Genomic DNA, 22,820 nt, shown 5'->3' on the forward strand with positions numbered 1-22,820 from the left:
GACATTCTTGCACTGGCTTTATGAACACTCACTGGACTCTACCCACACACTCAAGCATACTACACTGACACTCCAGACACACACACACGCATATTGAAGCCACACACACTCACACTGCTGCTATTCTGTTTATTATCGATCCTGATTGTCTAGTCACTTTTACCCCTACCTACATGTACATATTACCGCAAACACCTCAACTACCTCGTACCCCTGCACATTGACTCAGTACTGGTACTCCTTGTACAGTTGAAGTTGGAAGTTTACATACACTTAGGTTGGAGTCATTAAAACTAGTTTTTCAACCACTCCAGAAATTTATTGTTAACAAACTAGAGTTTTGGCAAGTCCATTAGGACATCTACGCTGTGCATGACAAGTAATTATTCCAACAATTGTTTAAAGAGAAATGATTTCACTTATTTTCACTGTATCACAATTCCAGTGGGTCAGAAGTTTACATAAACTAAGTTGACTGTGCCTTTAAACAGCTTCGAAAATTCCAGAAAATGTCATGGTTTTAGAAGCTCCTGATAGGCTAATTAACATAATTTGAGTCAATTGGAGGTGTACCTGTGGATGTATTTCAAGGCCTACCTTCAAACTCAGTGTCTCTGCTTGACATCATGGGAAAATCAAAAGAAATAAGCCAAGACCTCAGAAAATAATTGTACACCTCCACAAGTCCGGTGCATCCTTGGGACCACGCAGCCGTCATACCTCTCAGGAAGGAGACGCGTTCTGTCTCCTAGAGATGAGCGTACGTTGGTGCGAAAAGTGCAAATCAATACCAGAACAACAGCAAAGGACCTTGTGAAGATGCTGGAGGAAACAGGTACAAAAGTATCTATATCCACAGTAAAACGAGTCCTATATCGACATAACCTGAAAGGCCGCTCAGCAAGGAAGAAGCCACCGCTCTAAAACCGCCATAAAAAAAAGGTTGATTTGCTGCAGGAGGGACTGGTGTACTTCACAAAATAGATGGCATCATGAGGTAGGAAAATGTGGAAAGAATTGTGTTGCTCGGTTGCAAATGGGTCTTCCAAATGGACAATGACCCCAAGCATACTTCCAAAGTTATGGCAAAATGGCTTAAGGACAACAAAGTCAAGGAATTGGAGTGGCAGTCACAAAGCCCTGACCTCAATCCCATAGAAAATTTGTGGGCAGAACTGAAAAAACGTGTGCGAGCAAGGAGGCCTTACAAACCTGACTCAGTTACACCAGCTCTGTCAGGAGGAATGGGCCAACATTCACCCAACTTATTGTGGGAAGCTTGTGGAAGGCTACCTGAAATGTTTGACCCAAGTTAAAGGCAACGCTACCAAATACTAATTGAGTGTATGTAAACTTCTGACCCACTGGGAATGTGATGAAATAAATAAAAGCTGACATAAATAATTCTCTACTATTATTCTGACATTTCACATTCTTAAAATAAAGTGGTGATCCTAGCTGACCTAAGACAGGGAATTTTTACAAGGATTAAATGTCAGGAATTGTGAAAAACTGAGTTTAAATGTATTTGGCTAAGGAGTATGTACACTTCTGACTTCAACTGTATATAGCCTCATTAGTTATTTTATTGTGTTAACATTTCCTTTTATGCTATTTAATTGTAATTTTTTTTGGTTTTTACTCTGCATTGGTGGGAAAAGGTTTGTAATTAAACATTTCACGGTAAAGTCTACACCTATTGTATTCGGCACATGTGACAGTTTCATAATTAGGGGGGCAGAGAAAGATGAGCAATAGTGAAATTATTGATGAGAGAATACAGTACCAGAATGTGTGAGTGGTAGATAGAGATTGAAGGAAGGAGAATGAGTAGTAGAGAGACACACAAAAACTGAGAAGTGAAGACTGAAACCATTAGTTGTACGGCAGTTTAAAAGTTAAAGCAGGACAGTATAAGATTACCAAAGCTTTCGTCAGTGAGAGAATGAATGAATACTGTACATACTGAGTGAAGGAGTGATATAAAGACTTGTCTAAAGACTACTAATTTGTAGTAGACAGGAACAAAAATCGAAATTAGAACACTGAATAAACTGGTTCTATGTGACCTGGTTTATGGGACCATAGAAACAGAATGAGATTTTAATATAGAATTAAATAAATTCTATTTCTATCCTCTGTACCTCCAGGAACCTCCTCCATAAAGATCTTGATGAAGCCGTCCTGACTCATAGAGCCCAGGTACTGAACGATGTTCCTGTGCTTCAGCCTCTTGTGCAGAGCTATCTCCTCATGCAGAGGCTGGGAGTAACTGAGATTCACACGCAGATGGGGGAGAGAACCAACAGTTAGCATTGGCACTAGATTTAGCATAGCATTAGCAAATGGGACATTGTGTTCATCTGCAGTTATAACAACATTGCTACAAAACATAAACAATGTTAGTGCGAGCTGTGCCGTCATTGAAAAACGACAAAATTCACACTCTAATCTGGCAGTTGTGCTGACATGGTGTAGCTGTGACCCATACATACTGTATGAATATGATGAGAGCTTTACAAATCACAGGTCATGTGCTGCTTTGTCCTATGTGGCCATTAGTTCTGCAGAGGAACTTAGTATTAACATTTCTTGAACTATGGGGCTAAGCTCTTAGTCGAGGTCGAAGGCTCGTAAACAAGGAATGGAGAAATCTAAATAGACATCCATCTCTTCAGGGAGTAGATTCCGGTGTAGCTATGGGGATACTGGACAAACATTACACATTTGGAATGTTGAGGAAAACATATGCACATTCATTATTCTCATCATTAATCGTGAATCGTTTCGCTCAGAATTATATAATACATTATACATATTAGGCTCAGATAATAATTGGGATTTATGGTATAATGTGCAAAGAAAAGTAGCCTGGTCCCAGATCTGTTTTGTTGTGTCAACAAGTATGGTCATTGTTTGACAATACAGAAAAAACTGATCTGGGACCATGCAAACAAAAAGTAAAAAGGGCAAATGTGTTTTCCATACGTTCTGTCTTTCTCTGGGATCTCCTTGATGGCGATGCGGACTTGGTTGCTCAGGTCCCTCCCAGCATACACCACGCCATAGGTTCCTTTACCCAGAACCACCTTGTCTCCGTTTTCGCTGGTCTCATAGATAAACTGCAGGAGGTAAGGGAGAAGGTTTAATTCAACAGGAAGTCAGATGTGAAACCAAATGTGTGTTTCATAAAAAAATTAGTTTGAGTGTGTAGGTCAGAAATATTGTAAAGAATTTCACAGGCAACCACAACAGAAAAGGAATATGCTAATTTAGAAACCTTCTGCTGCTCTGAACGGCAGTGAACTGAAATACTATTTGAAATGATTTCAAATTGTATTTGAACCCAGGTTTGCTGGAGTGACATGCTGGACTGAATCCAATGTTCTGTGAATTCCAGGAACTTAACACACAAAAAATGAGGAGTCGGGAATACGTTAACCATTGGGGAGGGGTTAAGGGAAACTTTTCACCTTTTGACCCCATCATGACAGGGCTTGTTTGTGTACTGGTAGGGTAGAAGGGGGGTCAGAAACAGAAAAACAGCCTCGAGAGGGAGGATTCTAGGCTTCTATGGCCCCATCTCAATTTGTCTCTCCGCAATTCCTTGAATCCTTTCTCCTCACCTCCTCTTCAAACGTATTGGAGGAGACGGTCCGATGTCTCTCCCCTCGAACCCTGGTTTCCAATGCGCTTTCAGAAAGGAGCAAGAAAAGAGGAAATCGAGGCAAGATGAATTGAGAAAGAGCCTAGCTGACCTCCAGTAATCCTCCAGTGAGCTCGCTGGGGTACTCCACTGGGGCTTCTGCCTGGCTTAGGAGAGAGTTGACCAGCTCACAGAACCTGATGGAGAAACAACACACACAAGAAACTAAATCATATGGAAAGACAGTCATATATTCATGGACCTCACAGGCAAGTCATAGATAAGACCTGCTGAAACACAGACAAACAAATTCAGTACACAGCACTGTTATCAATCTTATGTCATGACATATTAAAGGGGACCTTTCAATTGCTAGTTATTTGCCTTTCACTGATTCCGCAAATACTACTATGAAAACCACTTCCTATTTCCTTCCTTCTCAGAAGGTCTTGGATAACACTGGGTATTTACTGTGTCCCAATACACAACACCTAGATAATAATGTACTGTATAAACACACAACGTAAAATACATACACCTATCAATCCACACAGAAAGGGGAGAGAGAAGCAGGCTCTATTTCCATATGCCAGTGTAAAATAAACATGAACAGTTGTCATGCCAACACAATCAAATAATGTGATAATGGTCAAATGAACAGGCCCAATCTGTATGTACGTTTTATGTGGGGAATGAATCATTGGTTGATATGGTCGGTTGTTACGCCAGTTCCTGCTAGACAGCTGGGCTAAAGGCTGTCTTTTGGTGTGTGTTTGTGCGTGCGTGAGCGTGTGTCTGTGTTTTGTATGTGTGTGGGACCCACCCTTTACAGTGCAGCTCGCTGGGAAAGCAGAGTTGGAAGTCATCCGAGTTCTCCAGGACATACAGGAAGCAGCTACGCTCGTCAAACTTGGAAACACTGAACAGGTCAAAAGAGGAGGAGCTACACAACACTTCAAAGCGAACAGTGGCATCACAACAAGTACTCAAAGTTAAAAGGAATACGAATCAAGACAAGAAAAGCCAATAATAACACATTCAATATGTGGCTCTGCAATTCAGAGAGAAACTTTTTCTTTGTGTCTCGTATGGATTGAAATACTGATACGTTTCAAGTCACCGGTTGATAGTGTTGCAAATGCAAACTGAAATCAAATAAATATATCTACTGCCCCTGGAGGCAGTTCGGTAAGCAAAAAAAAGGGGAAAATACAGTGACCTCCACAGCCAAATAGACACGGACTCACACATATCCAGTCACAGTCTTTGAGAACAGCACAGACAAAAACACCCTGATGGCCAGTGGCCAAGTCCGCCAGACAGTTAAAAGTGTTTAGACTCAGTAGACCGCAACCTGGGTTCAAATACTATTTCAAATCCTTTGAAATACTAAAAGCTGGGCTTGACTGAGCACAATGGAACCAATAGAGTAGTCGCAAACCTGCAAACCTGCAAACTCCGCCCATCAGGCTAAAGCAAACACTGAAATATTTCAAATAGTATTTAAATCTAGGTCTGGTAGACGAGCCCTGATGATGTGCATGGGCTGCAGGCGTGAACACCACACACAGTAAATGTTAGCACACTCTGTACTGTCTGTTACCGTACCTCACTCCCCGGATTTGCGAGGCAGGGAAAGTCCACTGGGCTTTCTGGCCTTTCTATGGAAGGGAAGACATGGCAGAATGTCAAAATGCTCACTCAACAACCTAAACACACAGACACACACACACACACACAAAGTATGCACGTGCCTGCACACACTGGCGGCCTCGCACGCACACTTCCTCATTAGGCGTGTCTTCTTTCCCCATCACTGACGTGGTGCCGTTAAGAAAACACTCCACGCCTATTCTAGTTAAAACACACCATTCTGTCTCACACCATTCCTGAACTACCATTTTCAATGTCTTGACACGTTGAAAACTGTAGACCTGTACAGCATAACTCAGTAGTTAAATATCTACGAGGCGGTAGGGGTCCGTTTACCTGGTCCCAGATCTGCTTGTACTGTATTAGCCAACTCTTATGGTCATTGTCATGCCAAACATGGTCTGTACCTTCAGGGGTGTGATGTGGTTGAGCTGAACTGTGCAGCTGTCGTCCTCCTCACTCACACACACTATGGTGGGTTGGAGCACTTTGGTCGGCTCCAGGATCAGAACCTGAGGAACGGCAACGGTTAATGGTGCTAACAGTTTTTAGCATTAAAATGTTACTTTTATAAATACTTTTGCTGCAGAATGGCACCTAACATTGTTAATGTGACAAACTATCCCGGCAGGGTGATGACAAGTGCCAACTTCATTAGCAAATTGATCTAACCATGACGGTGCAGTTAAAATACATGTTAAAGCAAATATGTTTTTACTGCTCTGCATTTGAATTAGAGGTCGACCGATTATGATTTTTCAATGCCGATACCGATACAGATTATTGGAGGACCAAAAAAGCCGATAACGATTAATATGACATTTAAAAATAATTGTAATAATGACAATTAGAACAATACTGAATGAACACTTATTTTAACTTAATATAATACATCAATAAAATCAATTTAGCCTCAAGTAAATAATGAAACATGTTCAATTTGGTTTAAATAATGCAAAAACAGAATGTTGGAGAAGAAAGTAAAAGTGCAATATGTGCTATGTAAGAAAGCTAAGGTTTAAGTTCCTTGCTCAGAACATGAGAAGATATGAAAGCTGGTGGTTCCTTTTAACATGAGTCTTCAATATTCCCAGGTAAGAAGCTTTAGGTTGCAGTTATTATAGGAATTATAGGACTATTTCCCTCTATACCATTTGATTTTCATTAACTTTTGACTATTGGATGTTCTTATAGGCACTTTAGTATTGCCAGTGTAACAGTATAGCTTCCGTCCCTCTCCTCGCTCCTCCCTGGGCTCGAACCAGCAACACAACGACAACAGCCACCATCGAAGCAGCGTTACCCATGCAGAGCAAGGGGAACAACTACTAGAAGGCTCAGAGCGAGTGAAGATTGAACCTCTATTACCGGGCGCTAACTAGCTAGCCATTTCACTTCGGTTACACCAGCCTCATCTCGGGAGTTGATAGGCTTGAAGTCATAAACAGCGCAATGCTTGACGCACAACGAAGAGCTGCTGGCAAAACGCACAAGAGTGCTGTTTGAATGAATGTTTACGCGCCTGCTTCTGCCTAACACTGCTCAGTCAGATACTTGGATATTATCTAGCGTGTATCAACCATGTGTAGTTAACTAGTGATTATGATTGATTGTTTTTTATAAGATAAATTTAATCCTAGCTAGCAACTTACCTTAGCTTACTGCATTCGCGTAACAGGCAGGCTCCTTGTGGAGTGCAACGAGAGAGAGGCAGGTCGTTATTGCGCTGGACTAGTTAACTGTAAGGTTGCAAGATTGGATCCCCCGAGCTGACAAGGTGAAAATCTGTCGTTCTACCCCTGCACAAGGCAGTTAACCCACCGTTCCTAGGCTGTCATTGAAAATAAGAATGTGTTCTTAACTGACTTGCCTATTTCAATAAAAGAACACAAAAATAATAATATATCAATTTTTTTTAAGCGACAAATTGGCACCCAAAAATACAGATTTCCGATTGTTATGAAAACTGGAAATCAGCCCTAATTAATCGGCCATTACGATTAAATCGGTCAACCTCTAATTTGAATGCCCAGACTGTTATATACTAGACAGAGAGAATCTATTGAGATCTCACAAAGGGTTTGAGGAACTGGGAGTGGTGGAGTCTGACAGAGTGTCTTTGCAGCAGTCAAGACTAAACTAACTAAATAAAGCTGAATGTGATGTGGTGAGGTCTTACTGGGCAGCGGTCAGTGGAAACAGTAGGCTTGCAGGCTTGCAGCATCAGCTCCATCCAGAAGTCCACAGTCTCCTGTTTAGACATTTTCACCACTGGGGGCTCGGTGAACTGACGATACAAGATGAACGTCTCCATGATCGAGCCCACATACCTCAAAAGAAAGATGCAAGTAAGTATTTGAAAATCAAAATAAAGTTGACCTTAAACAGAGATTGACATTGACCTTAAAGAGGCCATACCAATATTTTTCTTAGTGTCCATTAAGGGGACCCCTTTCCCCTATCTTTAACATTAAAGGTCCCGCAAAAAAACATGTTTTTCATCAAATGGATGATATTTGGATGAAACCAGATCAGAGTTGGATGACCTAAGTATGAAAAATGACTGTTGCTGGTACATTGATCGAGTCTGATCATAAAGTTACTGGTCCCCTCCCCCGTTGTCAAGCACTTGAATTCAGATGGTGGAAATATTTAGGGCTTTGTGTTACATCACATAAAGCCCTAATTTGAATATACCAATGGTAATGTCGTATTCTCTTACCTAATTTAAATAAGTACCGCCTGGTAACCATCAGCACAGAAGGTGTGTTTGCATAGCTAGCTAGTCTACTGGTGCCAAAATTTGACTGCAGGGTGACATCAGATTACAGGATTCTCCTGTTCATCTATGGCCAAAAAAAATGATAAGTTTCCCCTTTCATCTGTGTCTGCTAGTTACTGGCTAGCTAGTTCTTTAGTCATCATGGAACAAAAGGGGGGGGGGGTCGTTCAAAATGTAGACTCAGTTGTCATGTAATATATCTGTCGGTGCTTCTGCAAACTGCAACAGAAGAGGCATGCCAAATGGGAGATTTTGACATCATTGATAGTCATGGTTTATGAACATAGTCTGGCAGTCAACATACATATACACACATACATACATACACACACACACACAGTGGGGCAAAAAAGTATTTAGTCAGCCACCAATTGTGCAAGTTCTCCCAGATCTCAACCCCATAGAAAATCTCTGGAGGGAGTTGAAAGTCCGTGTTGCCCAGCAACAGCCCCAAAACATCACTGCTCTAGAGGAGATCTTCATGGAGGAATGGGCCAAAATACCAGCAACAGTGTGTGAAAACCTTGTGAAGACTTACAGAAAACATTTGACCTCTGTCATTGCAAACAAAGGGTATATAACAAAGTATTGAGATAAACTTTTGTTATTGACCAAATACTTATTTTCCACCATAATTTGCAAATAAATTCATTAAAAATCATACAATGTGATTTTCTGGATGTTTTTTCTCATGTTGTCTGTCATAGTTGAAGTGTACCTATGATGAAAATTACAGGCCTCTCATCTTTTTAAGTGGGAGAACTTGCACAATTGGTGGCTGACTAAATACTTTTTTGCCCCACTGTATATATTTAACCTGGGTTTAGGAGAGGGAGAGTGAGAAAGAGAGGGGGAAGCCATGATCTACACTCATATGAGGGATACCCAGACCTCACCCTGTCCAGTTTCAACTGAAATTGTCCAAGATGAACAAGCTAGCTATCTTCATGATCTCACTGCAACACCGCTGTCATGACATGGACCTTTCTGGGTGTAGATCATGGCTTCCCCCTCTCTCACTCTCCCTCCCTCTCCTAAACCCAGGTTTTATTGCCCCAGGTCGTAAATACCACAGAGACTCTCCCTGACCATGCAATTAAGAGAGTTTCACAGTAAGACAAAGGGATCCTCCCGCCCAATTCTACCATGTCCCAACATTAGTTAGTTAGTAAATAAATAATTAAGCCAATTGGTCTATGGATGATTCATGGTGTAGGCTGGGTTGTGCAGATAACCAAGAATTCTACGACGTTTGAAATGAGACTGACGTAAGGTAAAGAATAATTCAGTAATTGAAGACTAATTGATCAGATATTAAACTTCCTAGTTAATTAAAATGTACATGATTAGTTTAATCAAGTAATAATAATTACAGAGAATTGATTTGATAAAATAACAGACTTCACCTTTAATGATAGCCAGAGGCACGACACAGCTCATTACGTCCAAGTTGCTTGACATAAGTATTTCAAAGAAATGTCAGTCAAGGTGAGCTCCCTGCCTACTCAGCCTGTCTTTTCAGCCTTACTGATAGTTAGACATGAGAGAAAAAGTGCATTTTTCTCAAATTCTGAGCATTTTTAAAAATCGGGAAAAAATATAAAGGCTATTTTACATGATAATCCGAATGACTGTACGGGCCCTTTAACAAGATATTTTGAAATGTGCCCTCTCATTCTGGTTTCTAATCATCTCAATCTCAAAAACAAGGTGCATACAACATCTGTGTTTTTTTGAGTACATCACTGGAGCCAAGCTTTCTGCCACCTGGGACCTATATAATAGGCGGTGTCAGAGGAAAGCCCAGAAAATTGTCAGAGACTATAGTCACCCAAGTTCTAGACGGTTTTCTCTGCTACCGCACAGCAAGCGGTACGTGAGTGCCAAGTCTAGGACCAAAAGGCTCCTCAACAGCTTCTACGCCCAAGCCATAAGACTGCTGAACAATTAATGAAATCGCCACCGGACAATATATATTGACACCCCCTTTCCCCTTTGTACAATGCTGCTACTGGCTGTTTATTATCTATGCGTAGTCACTTCACCCCCACCTACATGTACAAATTACCTCAACTAACCTGTACCCCCAAACACTGACTCGGTACCGGTGCCCCCTGTATATAGCCTCGTTATTGTTATTCTTATTGTGTTACTTTTTCTTATTACTTTTTATTTTCTTCTACTTGGGAAATATTTTCTTAACTTCTTGAACTGCACTGTTGCTTAAGGGCTTGTAAGTAAGCATTTCACGGTAAAGTCTACACTTGTTGTATTCGGCGCATGTGACAAAGTTAGATTTGATTTGAATCTGTTAGAATGATATGCTCATATATTTCACATCAATAATGCCTGCCTGGTCCCAGATCTGTTTGTCCTGTCACGAATGTTTGCAGTGACAATGACCATAGGATTTGACTAAATGAATTGTGACTCCTCTCACCACATGGGTGCATTGAGCCGGTAGAGTTTCTCTGAAGCCTCGATGACCTTCCGGTGTTCGTTAGCCAGGATGCTGGCTCCCAGGTAGAAGCCTACGTCCCAGTAGTCCTGCATCTTCTCCAAGCTGCCCTTCCTCCCCAGGAGGCTGCTCAGGGTCACTCCTGGATACACACACACACAAACACAGATGAGTGCAGACAGACAAACATGCTAGATGGTGAGAATATTAGTATTATATTTATATTTTCAGTATGGCATCGAAATGTAACAAAAGAAAAAAAAGAGACGCATGACATGGCACAGAAGCCCAGAATAACAGTGACATGCATTGATAAATAATGTACGGGTATAATTATTTAGTGTCTTTATGCAGGCTGTTAGCAATGATGATAGAGATTGGCAGGGATTACGACTGCACCAACAATTAGCCCACACTCGGTTGATCACAGATATGGATTAAAAAAAATAAGGCAATTGTAGTTTATTTAAGCAATTAAACAAAACAAAACATGAACACACTAGTTCCCTTTGACAGGCTACCGATTCAGGGCAGTGGAGTGTCGGTGAGAACAAATGTACCTATTTTCCGCAGCTCGATGGAGGTGTCAAATTCGTGGCCGGCAGCCATCAAGAGGACAACGTTGTTGATGCCGGAATGAAGGGTGGGCTCTGTCTCGAAGGCTTTGCCGTACCTGGGGGAGAATCCATGAAGGGAGATTAAAACTGATTCATTATCTAATACATATTGCTGCCTCGTCAATGAGCTGACCTAAGCAATGATTTGTTTAATAACAGAGTAACATATAGTATCAGGTGTGTCGTGACTGTTTATGCCATCTGCTATGTTATAATTCTAACAGTGTTATGCAGCCTTTATGACAGAGGACTCAAGTAAAGTGTAACTGAAAGGACGGAGGGAACTCAAAGGGATAACATAGTAACATAGTAGAGTGCTAGTAAGGAGGACTTGACTGGAGTGAGTGAAGGGATGCTGTGTCTACGGTGTGCATATTAGGACGACTTACAAGTCCAGACTGCCTCTGACACAAACTCCTTGTGACTCGAAGGCTGTACTAATATAGACACTGTAATGGTATGTCTCACCAGTAGCAGGCCTGGTCTCGACTGCGATGGTCTTTAAAGCCAGAGCTCATGAACATGTCTTTGTAGATACGGCCGCAGAGGCAGTGCACGTCCGACACCACCCGGCCACCTGACTCCACAATGGGCAGAATCACCTCCAGGGCCTTGGCACGGTCACCTGGACGATTCCTCCTGAAGGTCAAAGATTAGGAAACATTATGACAGATGGAATCCTCAGAATCAACAGCATGTGTTGTGCTGCAAATTTAAAGTGTCGGGTAAATTTCTTGAAGAAAATCTTGTGTGCTTATTTCAAGCTGTTTAAAATAATAAAGATAGGGGGAAAAAAACAGTAAGGTGGTTTCAGAAAGCGCACTAATTAAGTGTTAAAATGGGGGAAGGGGGGAAAAAGAGTAAGGTGGTTTCAGAAAGCCCACTAATTAAGTGTTAAAATGGGGGAAGGGGGAAAAAGAGTAAGGTGGTTTCAGAAAGCCCACTAATTAAGTGTTAAAATGGGGGAAGGGGGAAAAAAGAGTAAGGTGGTTTCAGAAAGCCCACTAATTAAGTGTTAAAATGGGGGAAGGGGGAAAAACAGTAAGGTGGTTTCAGAAAGCCCACTAATTAAGTGTTAAAATGGGGGAAGGGGGAAAAACAGTAAGGTGGTTTCAGAAAGCCCACTAATTAAGTGTTAAAATGGGGGAAGGGGGAAAAACAGTAAGGTGGTTTCAGAAAGCGCACTAATTAAGTGTTAAAATGGGGGAAGGCTTTAACCCATTTAGTGTTGTATACACATTATTTCCTTCTATTATATAATGTGAAAGACTATCGTCAAACAGAATATGTGAGCAATACACAAGTGGAGGAACAATGGTACCTGTTTAAAGCAAATATGTAGTGAAATTTGATATTCTGCTGGGCAGCCACCAAGCACATGGGCAAGTTGTTCAGAGTCTCTACCAGTTTGATAATGGCATCGTAGTCCTGAAGTCAGAAAGAGGACTGGATTACAGCAAACCCTTTATAAACATTATAATAACATATCTGATTTCAATTCATTATAAATTAGGCATGGCTGCAGACACCTTTAACATGTTTAAATAGACACACAGAGTGAAGATCCTCATTCAAATTGATTTACTTGAACCCTTGCGGTACTTGTTAGGGTTGGGCGATGTCAACCTTTGTTCTAACTTGATTAAGTAGCCATAAAAAAAAAAATGGTGACATAAAATTAATATCCCCCCTATTTGCCAAGCCAAATATATATACAGTGCCAGTCAAAAGTATGGACACACCTACTCATTCAAGGGTTTTTCTTTATTATAACTTTTTTCTACATTGTAGAATAATAGTGAAGACATCAAAACTATGAAATAACACATATGGAACCATGTAATAACCAAAATAAGTGTTCAACAAATCAAAATATATTTTAGATACTTCAAAGTAGCCACCCTTTGCCTTGATGGCAGCTTTACACACTCTTGGCATTCTCTCAACCAGCTTCACCTGGAATGCTTGAAGGAGTTCCCACATATGCTGCTTTGCCTTCACTCTGGGGTCCAACTCAATTTAAACTGCCTCAATTGGGTTGAGCGCAGGTGATTGTGGAGGCCAGGTCATTTGATGCAGCACTCCATCACTCTCCTTCTTGGTCAAAATAGCACTTACACAGTCTGGAGTTGTGTTGGGTCATTGTCCTGTTGAAAAGCAAATGATGGTCCCACTAAGCGCAAACCAGATGGGATAGCATATCGCTGCAGAATGCTGTGGTAGACATGCTGGTTAAGTGTGCCTTGAATTATAAATAAATCACTGACAGTGTCACCAGCAAAGCACCCCCACACCATCACACCTCCTCCATGCTTCACGGTGGGAGCCACATATGTGGAGATCATCTGTTCACCTACTCCACGTCTCACAAAGACGGTTAGAGCCAAAAATCTCAAATTTGGACTCCTCAGACTTAATGACAGATTTCCACCGGTCTAATGTCCATTGCTCGTGTTTCTTGGCCCAAGCAAGTCTCTTCTTCTTATTGGTGTCCTTTAGTAGTGGTTTCTTTGCAGCTTGAAGGCCTGATTCATACAGTCTCCTCTGAACAGTTGATGTTGAGATGTGTCTGTTACTTGAACTCTGTGAAGCATTTATTTGGTCTGCAATTTCTGAGGTTGGTAATACTAATGAATTTATCCTCTAACTCAGGGTCTTCCTTTCCTGGCGGTCCTCATGAGAGCCAGTTTCATCATAGCGCTTGATGGTTTTTGCGACTGCACTTGAAGAAACTTTCAAAGTTCTTGAAATTTTCCAGATTGACTGACCTTCATGTCTTAAAGTAAAGCATTTCTCTTTGCTTATTTGAGCTGTTCTTGCCATAATATGGAGTTGGTATTTTACCAAATAGGGCTATCTTTTGTATATCACCCATTCCTTGTCACAACACAACTGATGGCTCAAACGCATTAAGAAGGAAAGAAATTCCACAAATTAACTTTTAACAAGGCACACCTGTTAATTGAAATGCATTCCAGGTGACTACCTCATGAAGCTGGTTGAGAGAATGCCAAGAGTGTACAAAGCTGTTATCAAGGCAGAGGGTGGCTACTTTGAACAATCTCAAATATATTTTGATTTGTTGAACACTTATTTTGGTTATTACATGGTTCCATATGTGTTATTTCATAGTTTTGATGTCTTCACTATTATTCTACAATGTAGAAAATAGTAAAATAAAGAAAAGCCCAGGAATGATTAGGTGTGTCCAAACTTGCAACAGGTGCTGTATATTTGTATTTATTTAAAATAAATACAATTGTAAAATGGACACTAAAAAGACTGCTAAAAATATATTTTAGTAGCCTATTCCTCTCTGTTGGAGCTGTGGCATAAAAGAAGTGTGTGCCGACACGCAAGACAGCCTCATGGGCTGTGCTTCTGTGATATATTATGTTTTGTAAATAATGAAGGGCCTGGCTGCAGAGCAAGCAACTCTGCTGTCCCCAGAACTGGATAATTATTCAATGGTTTGCATTTTTGACAAATCTTCCTCTCTTATTAGGCCAAGGCTTGTATACGTTGTAGGTAGGTTCTGTACATTGCTAATAATAGGCTATTGAAATAGGCCTACTCTACACATCATTTCTTTCATAAGCTTGGCTCAGCTGTAAGTTTCCTTTTGACTTAATTTGTCCACCAAAATATTGTTTGCACAAGTTCACTTCTTGTTGCCTGTAATAGTTGCCATTCAAAATAAATCTGTATCAGAGAATCACCTATAGATTCTGACTTTCACACTTGTTTCCATTTGAAAGCTGCAACTTTAGGACATTAAACACTTTATTGGAATGGCCTACTTGGGAAATATCTTTTATAATGTTAACTCGTCTTAATGCTTTTTATAAGCGTTTGTAATTAGTAGGATTTGGCTTTTGGCCATTTGGTTCGCAACGGCAAGTAGGAGGAATGAATCATTTATTTCAGACTAAGCTTGGCTCAACTGTAAGGTTTGAACAAACTACTCATTCTATTTTTCTATCTTGCTATTGTTTGTTGTACCTCTCATTATTACCGTAGGCCTATCATGTTAAGTTTATTCAAAAGCAACTTGAAACTGTCTGAGAGCTCTGTTAAATAAATGTATTGTTTGATCAGGAAGTAGCACAGAGGGAGGAGGCAGGAGAAAGCCAGCATGCATAAAAACAGGTGTCATATTCATATCAAATGGAGAGAAAATACAAATCTAGGCTTTTTAAATAATCCGACACCGGATTGTCCGCTATAAAAGTTTTAAAAAATGTATAGGCTTCGGCTATATGCCCAGATCACCCGACACGAAGAGAGAAAAAATATATATGTTTCTGACACGACATTTTGAGCTGCTTTGGTGAAAATCTTAGCTTTGTCTACATTGTTCTTTTGCATTGTATAAATTGTTTATAACATATATATTGAAATAGGTTATGCAGGCTATAGCAAAGAAATAGGCCACTTGGCATGGCCCTGCTGTGGGTTGCCCGGGCAGCTCTTTACTGCTTGGTGCCAATCAAGTTGAAACAGGCTATACATTGTCTGTAAACGTCACGATGTCTTCACCATCAACGATGGCTGTCAATCAGCTTCGATATCCAATACTATCATAATATCAGCCAATCCCTACTAGACAGTGTTCTTGCCTACAACTGAGACCCCGATAAGATGAGTTTATTTTTTTAAACTTAGAATGACCATGGAGGGCTGTCATCTAATCATTGTTCGCATTCAATCCCCTTTATATTGGTATTTGTGTTCGCAGACAAAGAGCATTAATGTTTCAATGAAGGCAACCGTCATGCAAAAACAGGCAACCGTCATGCAGACTGTAGATCCACCACACCAACACACAGGTTTTAAAGGTAGATTCAGCGATGCTTGTCGTAAACTGTAGAGTCGGGCCAATTTCCACAACAACTAAAAGTATGAGCACGAGGCTAATCTTCTCAGCAATTGTGGTCCTGCAGCTATCACATTGCAGCAGTTACGAACTGTCTTGCATCACGCCTATCTGCAACATGCGTGGTTCATTCTTCTGCTCGTGGTAACGTCATACCGCCGATTCTCTGTTTAAAACACCACAAAAGCATTCCACAGCCATAAAAGTGAGCCCATGCCCAAATATATACTGCCCAAACACAACAGCCAGCATAACATAAATAAGGGCAGTCTTGCCACTGGCAAACACAGTACCACTGAGCCCTCGGTCATGTTCATTAGGCACCAAATAGTAGGAACTACCTGGACTTGTCCAATAAGAAGCGCTCATTTTCATTTTCTATTACACAAAGCTTTGCTACAGTGTAACCTAATAAACATGATATCCAGGTCCCTCGCTCCCATAGCTAAGCCCACCTGGACATCCCGGTACGACAGCAGTAGGTTCATGATGATGTCTGGGCTGAGCAGCTCCACCGTGTCAAGGCGCTTCTGGATGCGGCCCAGCTCCTGACTCAAGTCCTGGCCACTGAAGCGCTCCCGGGCTGTGCGGATCTCATGCCGGATGGACTCCCGGAAGTACTCACTAATAAGAGAGACAGTTGTACCCTTAAGCAAGGCACTTAGCACCTGAAACTGCTCTTGATCCAGAGGCATATATTGTATACAGCACGAAAGACTGATAATCGCTAACTGAAAGACATTTGCAGATGGGCAGTCTAGACATTTCCAAGCGTAACCTTGTACATTATTTGCTGCTATTCTCCCTATCAAACCAAGCAGTTTGGTTGAGCAAAACTAAGTGTAAAAACACAACAAGGGAGTCATAAGGGAATAATTAGACATGCAGCGTGGGTAGCATGACATGCTGACCTGGCATGAACGTGCACATTATCCAGCAGTTGAATGAGCCTCTCTACCAGTGGGGTGAGGAGGGGTTCCAGTTGGAAGCTTGGCTGCATCAGTTCTTTAATGCTGTTTACGAGGGTCGCGTCGCAGGCAAACACCTTGCCCTGTGGCAACACTACATACGGGATGAACGTGTAGCTCCCACACTGCTCCTGAGGGAAGACACACATACGGACATTAACATACAAGCGTTATCTATATGCAGCATACGTGAATATTTTATGCCGAAAGCCCAGCACACTATTAGCGAACAGAAACATACACAATATTCACTTTTGTACCACTGTGTTAACATCTGTTCAAATATGAGGAAATGTTTTTGCTTAAGTCACATCTCCGCAAAAAGCTTAATTAACATAAATGGAGGTTATGAACACTGTTCCATTGTCTTATGATAATGGAGTACACACCTTGGTACCTTATCCATACCAGAGTGGTATCGTGCTCTAATAGCGGTGCTGCTTTAAAAACACACATATCTACTAAACACACACATCCGCTTGATAGGTCATAGGAAATCCATTGACCTATAAACCCATAAAAGACTGCAATTCAATCTTTGTTCAACAAGCCAGAGAAAACAACCCTAGGATCAACTTATATCAGAGAAATCAGGGCTAAAAATATGTTGCAAATGTTTTTATTTATTTAAGTACAGCAGTAGTTATTGGCAATATTAAGCAACTGGTGGTGAGATTGTTGTGGCAATGGAGGGGACATCTTCCAAAATGTCACACCCTAATATCTGTTTACAACCCCCAAAGTGAGATGGCAAAAAGCCAACTTGGTCCCTTCCTCAATCATTTAATAGTTTTAAACTCTCACGATGCCCTGGGTGTACCTTGAGTGCTTCCAGGTCACTGTCCTGCTTGTGACAATACAGGATGATGTTATTGGTCATGCTGAAGCTCTCTCTTACACCCAGGTGATAGAAGAGGGACTGCTGGCAGTAAGTATCACTCATTTCCACCACTGCCACATCTGTCAAGAGAGAAGGGTCAAATTGGGGTGTCGAAATTCGAAAACACCCGTTCAGCGCAGGTACGCACTTAAAATACCTGGGTGCAGAACACACACACACACGCACACACACGCGCGCGCGCACACACACACACACACACTAACTTGTTGGCCAACAACACTTTAGAATAATTAAGTCGTGTGGTGTGGCCAATGCCTTACAGACAGTCGGTATGACTATACTTGCCTGCATTGTAGAAGATATCAAGAATGTCAGTCGTCCCAAGCGATATTCTCTCGAAAGGAATGGTTTTGAACACCGCGTGCGTTTCCGCGCAGGCTTCTTTCACGGACTTCAGTGACAAGTTCTCTTCTGTCTGTGGCAGGGATGCATCCTCAGTGACAATGTATGCAACAGCAACAGCCCTTGTCCGGCTCCGGGGGGAAATAATGTGTTTATTCGAGGTGCTGAGTTCAATAGCCAAAGGGTCCTGCCATAAACTTCCAGCTGATACCCAAACAGGATCCTTTCTCTTAACCTCGTGCAGGCTCATACGCCTGCGTTCGGTGGTATACATTTCTCAAAATATTCAAGAACGCATATTCCAGTGTTGAATACCCTTCATAGACAGTGCAGCTCTGTTCCTGCAAATTCCCCAGGTACGTCTCGTCTCGCCCCAGTTTCCAGTGACATTCCGCGAACTGTTCCATAATCTCTACACGTCTTTAACCCCTCCCATATCCCCGGTTGCAATGCGCGATTTCGTTTTGCGTGGCTCGGTGCACCCGGTCGACGTAGTCTGTATATTTTAGACCATTCCATTGGTCCTTAACTGAATCTCTACTCACCAGGGGCACCGGGCCATGTGAAACGAATTTGCCCCATGTCTAGCCCAGATTAACTGTTAGATTTAGAGAGGCTCTTCTACGACCTCTGCTGACTACGTAGTGGTGTAGCCAGAAATTCGTTGGGTAAAACTGCAGAAATGTTGCTATGTGGTAGAGATACATTTGTCGTTTTATAGCTAATCTTATGCTATTCTACACATTTCGCTATGACACTGATAGAAACTGTTGCTGTTTTAAAGCCCATTTCCTGTAATTCTACACATTTTGCCTTGGGGCAGAGGAAAATTTGCATTTTCATAGCTCATCTCATAATAAAGAGATGCTCTGCTTTTTTGACACCACACTCCAAGAAGCAAGTTCTGCAGGCTCTAGTTTTGTCTGATCTTGATTATTGTCCAGTCATGTGGTCCAGTAATGCAAGGAAAGACCTAGTTAATTAAGGGGCAGCTGGCTCAGAATGGAGCTGCACTTTTTGCTCTTAATTGTAATCAGAGGGCTGATATAAATGCTATGCATGCCAGGCTCTCTTGGCTAAGATTTGAGGAGAGACTGACTGCATCATTTCTACTTTTTCTTAAAAAGAAACAATGTTTTGAAAATCCTAAATTGTTTGCATAGTCAATTTAAACAGCTCTGACACACACACTTGTCCCACCAGACATGCCACCAGGGGTCTTTTCACAGTCCCCAAATCCAGAACAAATTCAAGAAAGCGTACAGTATTATATAGAGCCCTTATTGCATGGAACTTCATTCCATCTCATATTGCTAAAATAAACAGAAAACCTGGTCTCAAAAAAACAGATAAAGCAACACCTCTCGGCACAACGCCTCTCCCCTATTTGACCTAGATAGTTTGTGTGAATGCATTGATATGTAGGCTACGTGTGCCTTTTTACATGTTTTATGTAGTTCTGTCTTTGAGCTGTTCTTGTCTATTTATGTTCTGTATTATGTCATTGTGTATTATGTTTCATGTTTTGTGTGGACCCCAGGAAGAGAAGCTGCTGCTTTTGCAATAGCTAATGGGGATCCTAATAGAATACCAAATAAACTCAGCAAAAAAAGAAACGTCCTCACACTGTCAACTGCGTTTATTTTCAGCAAACTTAACATGTATAAATATTTGTATGAACATAACAAGATTCAACAACAGAGACATAAACTGAACAAGTTCCACAGACATGTGAATAACAGAAATTGAATAATGTGTCCCTGAAAAAAGGTGGTGTCAAAATCAAAATAACAGTCAGTATCTGGTGTGGCCACCAGCTGCATTAAATACTGCAGTGCATCTCCTCCTCATGGACTGCACCAGATTTTTCAGTTATTGCTGTGAGATGTTACCCCACTCTTCCACCAAGGCACCTGCAAGTTCCTGGACATTTCTGGGTGGAATGGCCCTAGCCCTCACCCTCCGATCCAACAGTTTCCAAACATTCTCAATGGGATTGAGATCTGTGCTCTTCGCTGGCCATGGCAGAACATTGACATTCCTGACTTACAGGAAATCACGCAGAGAACGAGCAGTATGGCTGGTTGCATTTTCATGCTGGAGGGACATGTCAGAATGAGCCTGCAGGAAGGGTACCACATGAGGGAGGAGGATGTCTTCCCTGTAACACACAGTGTTGAGACTGCCTGCAAAGACAACAAGCTCAGTCCGATGATGCTGTGACACACCGCCCCAGACCATGCCGGACCCTCCAACTCCAAATCGATCCCGCTCCAGAGTACAGGCCTCGGTGTAACGCTAATTTCTTAGACGATAAATGCAAATCCGACCATCACCCTTGGTGAGACAAAACCGCGACTCGTCAGTGAAGAACACTTTTTGCCAATCCTGTCTGGTCCAGCGACAGTGGGTTTGTGCCCATAGGCGACGTTGTTTCCAGTGATGTCTGGTGAGGACCTGCCTTCCATAATAGTTTGTAGGTCAAACCATTCGGACGCATTAGAAGTAGTGCTGCCACCTTCACCACTGATGCGGAGCCATCCCATGCAGAAATATATCATTTTTAAACAGGATTTTGATGGGGATTTTTATATTATGTTCATTTGGTTTCCGCAGGGCCGTGGAAATTGTATAAGGGTTAATATGACATATTTGGGAAAAGAGCCCCATGTTTAATGGTATAGTCCACATGGAGGGGACATATGTATAAAGGTACCTGTGAGCTGGAAATATGTTCTGGCTCTGCTATGTGAGCTGTGTGGGAGGCTGTCTATAGCCCAACCTGCTATAGTTGGTTTAGTAGGGTAGGTCTGATTAAGGCTTAAGTTTTCGATTTAGATTTAAATCTGTATTTTGAGAGTCTGTTCATATTGTAAATATGTAAACATTGTGTAAATATTCATTCATTTGATTCCGTCATTCACCAGGAACCACCTTTCACTGTTAATAAACTGGACACTCTTTTGCACCTGATCCTGCTGCCTCCTGCTACTTACTGCATAAAAGGCTGCTTCAACATCCAGTCTCGACACAGCATCAGAGAGAAAATGTGTCATTTTCCAAGCTTATATCCTGCAATTCTACACATGTTGCCATGAGGCAGATAACAAAATTATGTTTATGTTCCAAAAACATTTTAAAGGGAATTACAAGAAGTACTGAGTACTATGGAGCCTCCAAGACTCATGTTGCCCAGGGTTAAGAACATACATTGTAGAATAAAGGTGCTAGGCTATATGTTATTGTTTTCATTGTTATTTCTAAAAATATTCTTCATATCGACAATAATAGTGGAATGAGTGTTTCACAATATTATTTCCCCCAAAAATGTATTAGGTCCACACAAAATTGCATTTAATGGTAGAGCGTTGTTATTGGTCAACAAAAGACTACTATCTCGTTATCAACATGACTTTCCTTTAGGTTGAATAGACAGGTTAGCTGACGTCGCAAAAACGATGTGGAAGCTTACAAGGGGCAGAAGGCAGTGTGTTATGGTTCTGGATGGCCAGAGCTAGCAAAAATGTCAAGAAACTGCCATTTGGTGAATCTTTAGTGGCTCATTTCAGCTCATTTTATGTCTTATTTGTAGGTGTTTTGACTGTCACATCTATGCTAATATGGCAACAACAAAAAAAGCTCTCTATCTAATGTAAACCTAACGATGTATTTGAGAAACAAGTGCTCATTGTTCAACCTTGTGTTTTCAATAAACATTGGATAGAATATGTTAACAAATTATGTCAAAAATCTACGCCAACCCCGTGTTTTGTCCCATAGTTGCGCACTTCGTTTTATTTTGGTAAACATTCAACCCCTACCATATCCCCAAAGTAAGATGCCAAAAGTCAAAATTGGCTACAACAAAAATAGGTCAGGGTTTAATTTAAGGTTAGCATTGTGGCTGTTAGGGTTAGATTAAAATGTTAGAGAATTTGTAGAAATGGGCGGGGTTTATGACTATGTAGTTATAGAAATGAGTGACGACCAACTGACTGGGACCAGCAAATCTCGTCAAATTGACTGGGGCTGAGCGATTTCTACGTTTAACATTTGCTGGCCGCAGTCAATTTGACAAGAGACGTTCGCCTTTTGTTGACCAATAAGGCTGCACCATTAGAATGCAATTGTGTCTGCCCACAATAACCTTTTTTGGGGGGAAAGGACTTTTATGAAATTTTAATACAAAAATATTACATCTAGCTCCTTTAATATTATTAAATTGCATTACACCCTCAACTTATTCGACAGATAGCGGTCTTTGGCCAAAATGCATTTTGTAATATTCATGTAATTTTTTTTTATCTTGCAGTACCTCCGTGGCCCACACTGAGAACCACCAGGGTTACTCAACTCTTAACCTACGAGGTCCAGATCCTGCTGGTTTTCTGTTCTACCTGATAATTAATTGCACACACCTGGTGTCCCAGGTCTAAATCAGTACCTAACAAATGCAGTGTGGTCCAGAGTTAATTTTGAGGGGTCTACGTGATACTATTAGTAATGATATGACAGAAATGTATGAGAAAATGTTACTCACACAATGCAGGCAGGGGAGGCTAATAAAACTGAAATAA

At 41.3% G+C, this 22,820-nt stretch overlaps 1 protein-coding gene across 1 annotated transcript in view; it reads right to left on the reverse strand.

Moving 5' to 3' along the window:
- The window catches only part of LOC118364282 (mitogen-activated protein kinase kinase kinase 5-like), a 32,272-nt gene extending 13,620 nt beyond the window's left edge, over window positions 1-18,652 (reverse strand). The window contains exons 1-15 of the mRNA XM_035745700.2: window positions 18,187-18,652; window positions 17,821-17,960; window positions 16,944-17,131; window positions 16,488-16,656; window positions 12,478-12,584; window positions 11,625-11,795; window positions 11,100-11,212; window positions 10,522-10,681; window positions 7,479-7,629; window positions 5,707-5,811; window positions 5,255-5,307; window positions 4,470-4,565; window positions 3,759-3,843; window positions 2,989-3,122; window positions 2,145-2,272 (exon numbers count right to left, since the gene is read on the reverse strand). Coding sequence (XP_035601593.1) covers window positions 2,145-2,272; window positions 2,989-3,122; window positions 3,759-3,843; window positions 4,470-4,565; window positions 5,255-5,307; window positions 5,707-5,811; window positions 7,479-7,629; window positions 10,522-10,681; window positions 11,100-11,212; window positions 11,625-11,795; window positions 12,478-12,584; window positions 16,488-16,656; window positions 16,944-17,131; window positions 17,821-17,960; window positions 18,187-18,517 — 2,131 coding nt within the window. The 5' untranslated portion in view covers window positions 18,518-18,652. The remainder of the gene's footprint in view (window positions 1-2,144; window positions 2,273-2,988; window positions 3,123-3,758; window positions 3,844-4,469; window positions 4,566-5,254; window positions 5,308-5,706; window positions 5,812-7,478; window positions 7,630-10,521; window positions 10,682-11,099; window positions 11,213-11,624; window positions 11,796-12,477; window positions 12,585-16,487; window positions 16,657-16,943; window positions 17,132-17,820; window positions 17,961-18,186) is intronic.
- Window positions 18,653-22,820: the final 4,168 nt, after the last annotated feature.

The sequence above is a fragment of the Oncorhynchus keta genome, chromosome 31 (genome assembly GCF_023373465.1).
Source record: "Oncorhynchus keta strain PuntledgeMale-10-30-2019 chromosome 31, Oket_V2, whole genome shotgun sequence".
Taxonomy (NCBI): domain Eukaryota; kingdom Metazoa; phylum Chordata; class Actinopteri; order Salmoniformes; family Salmonidae; genus Oncorhynchus; species Oncorhynchus keta.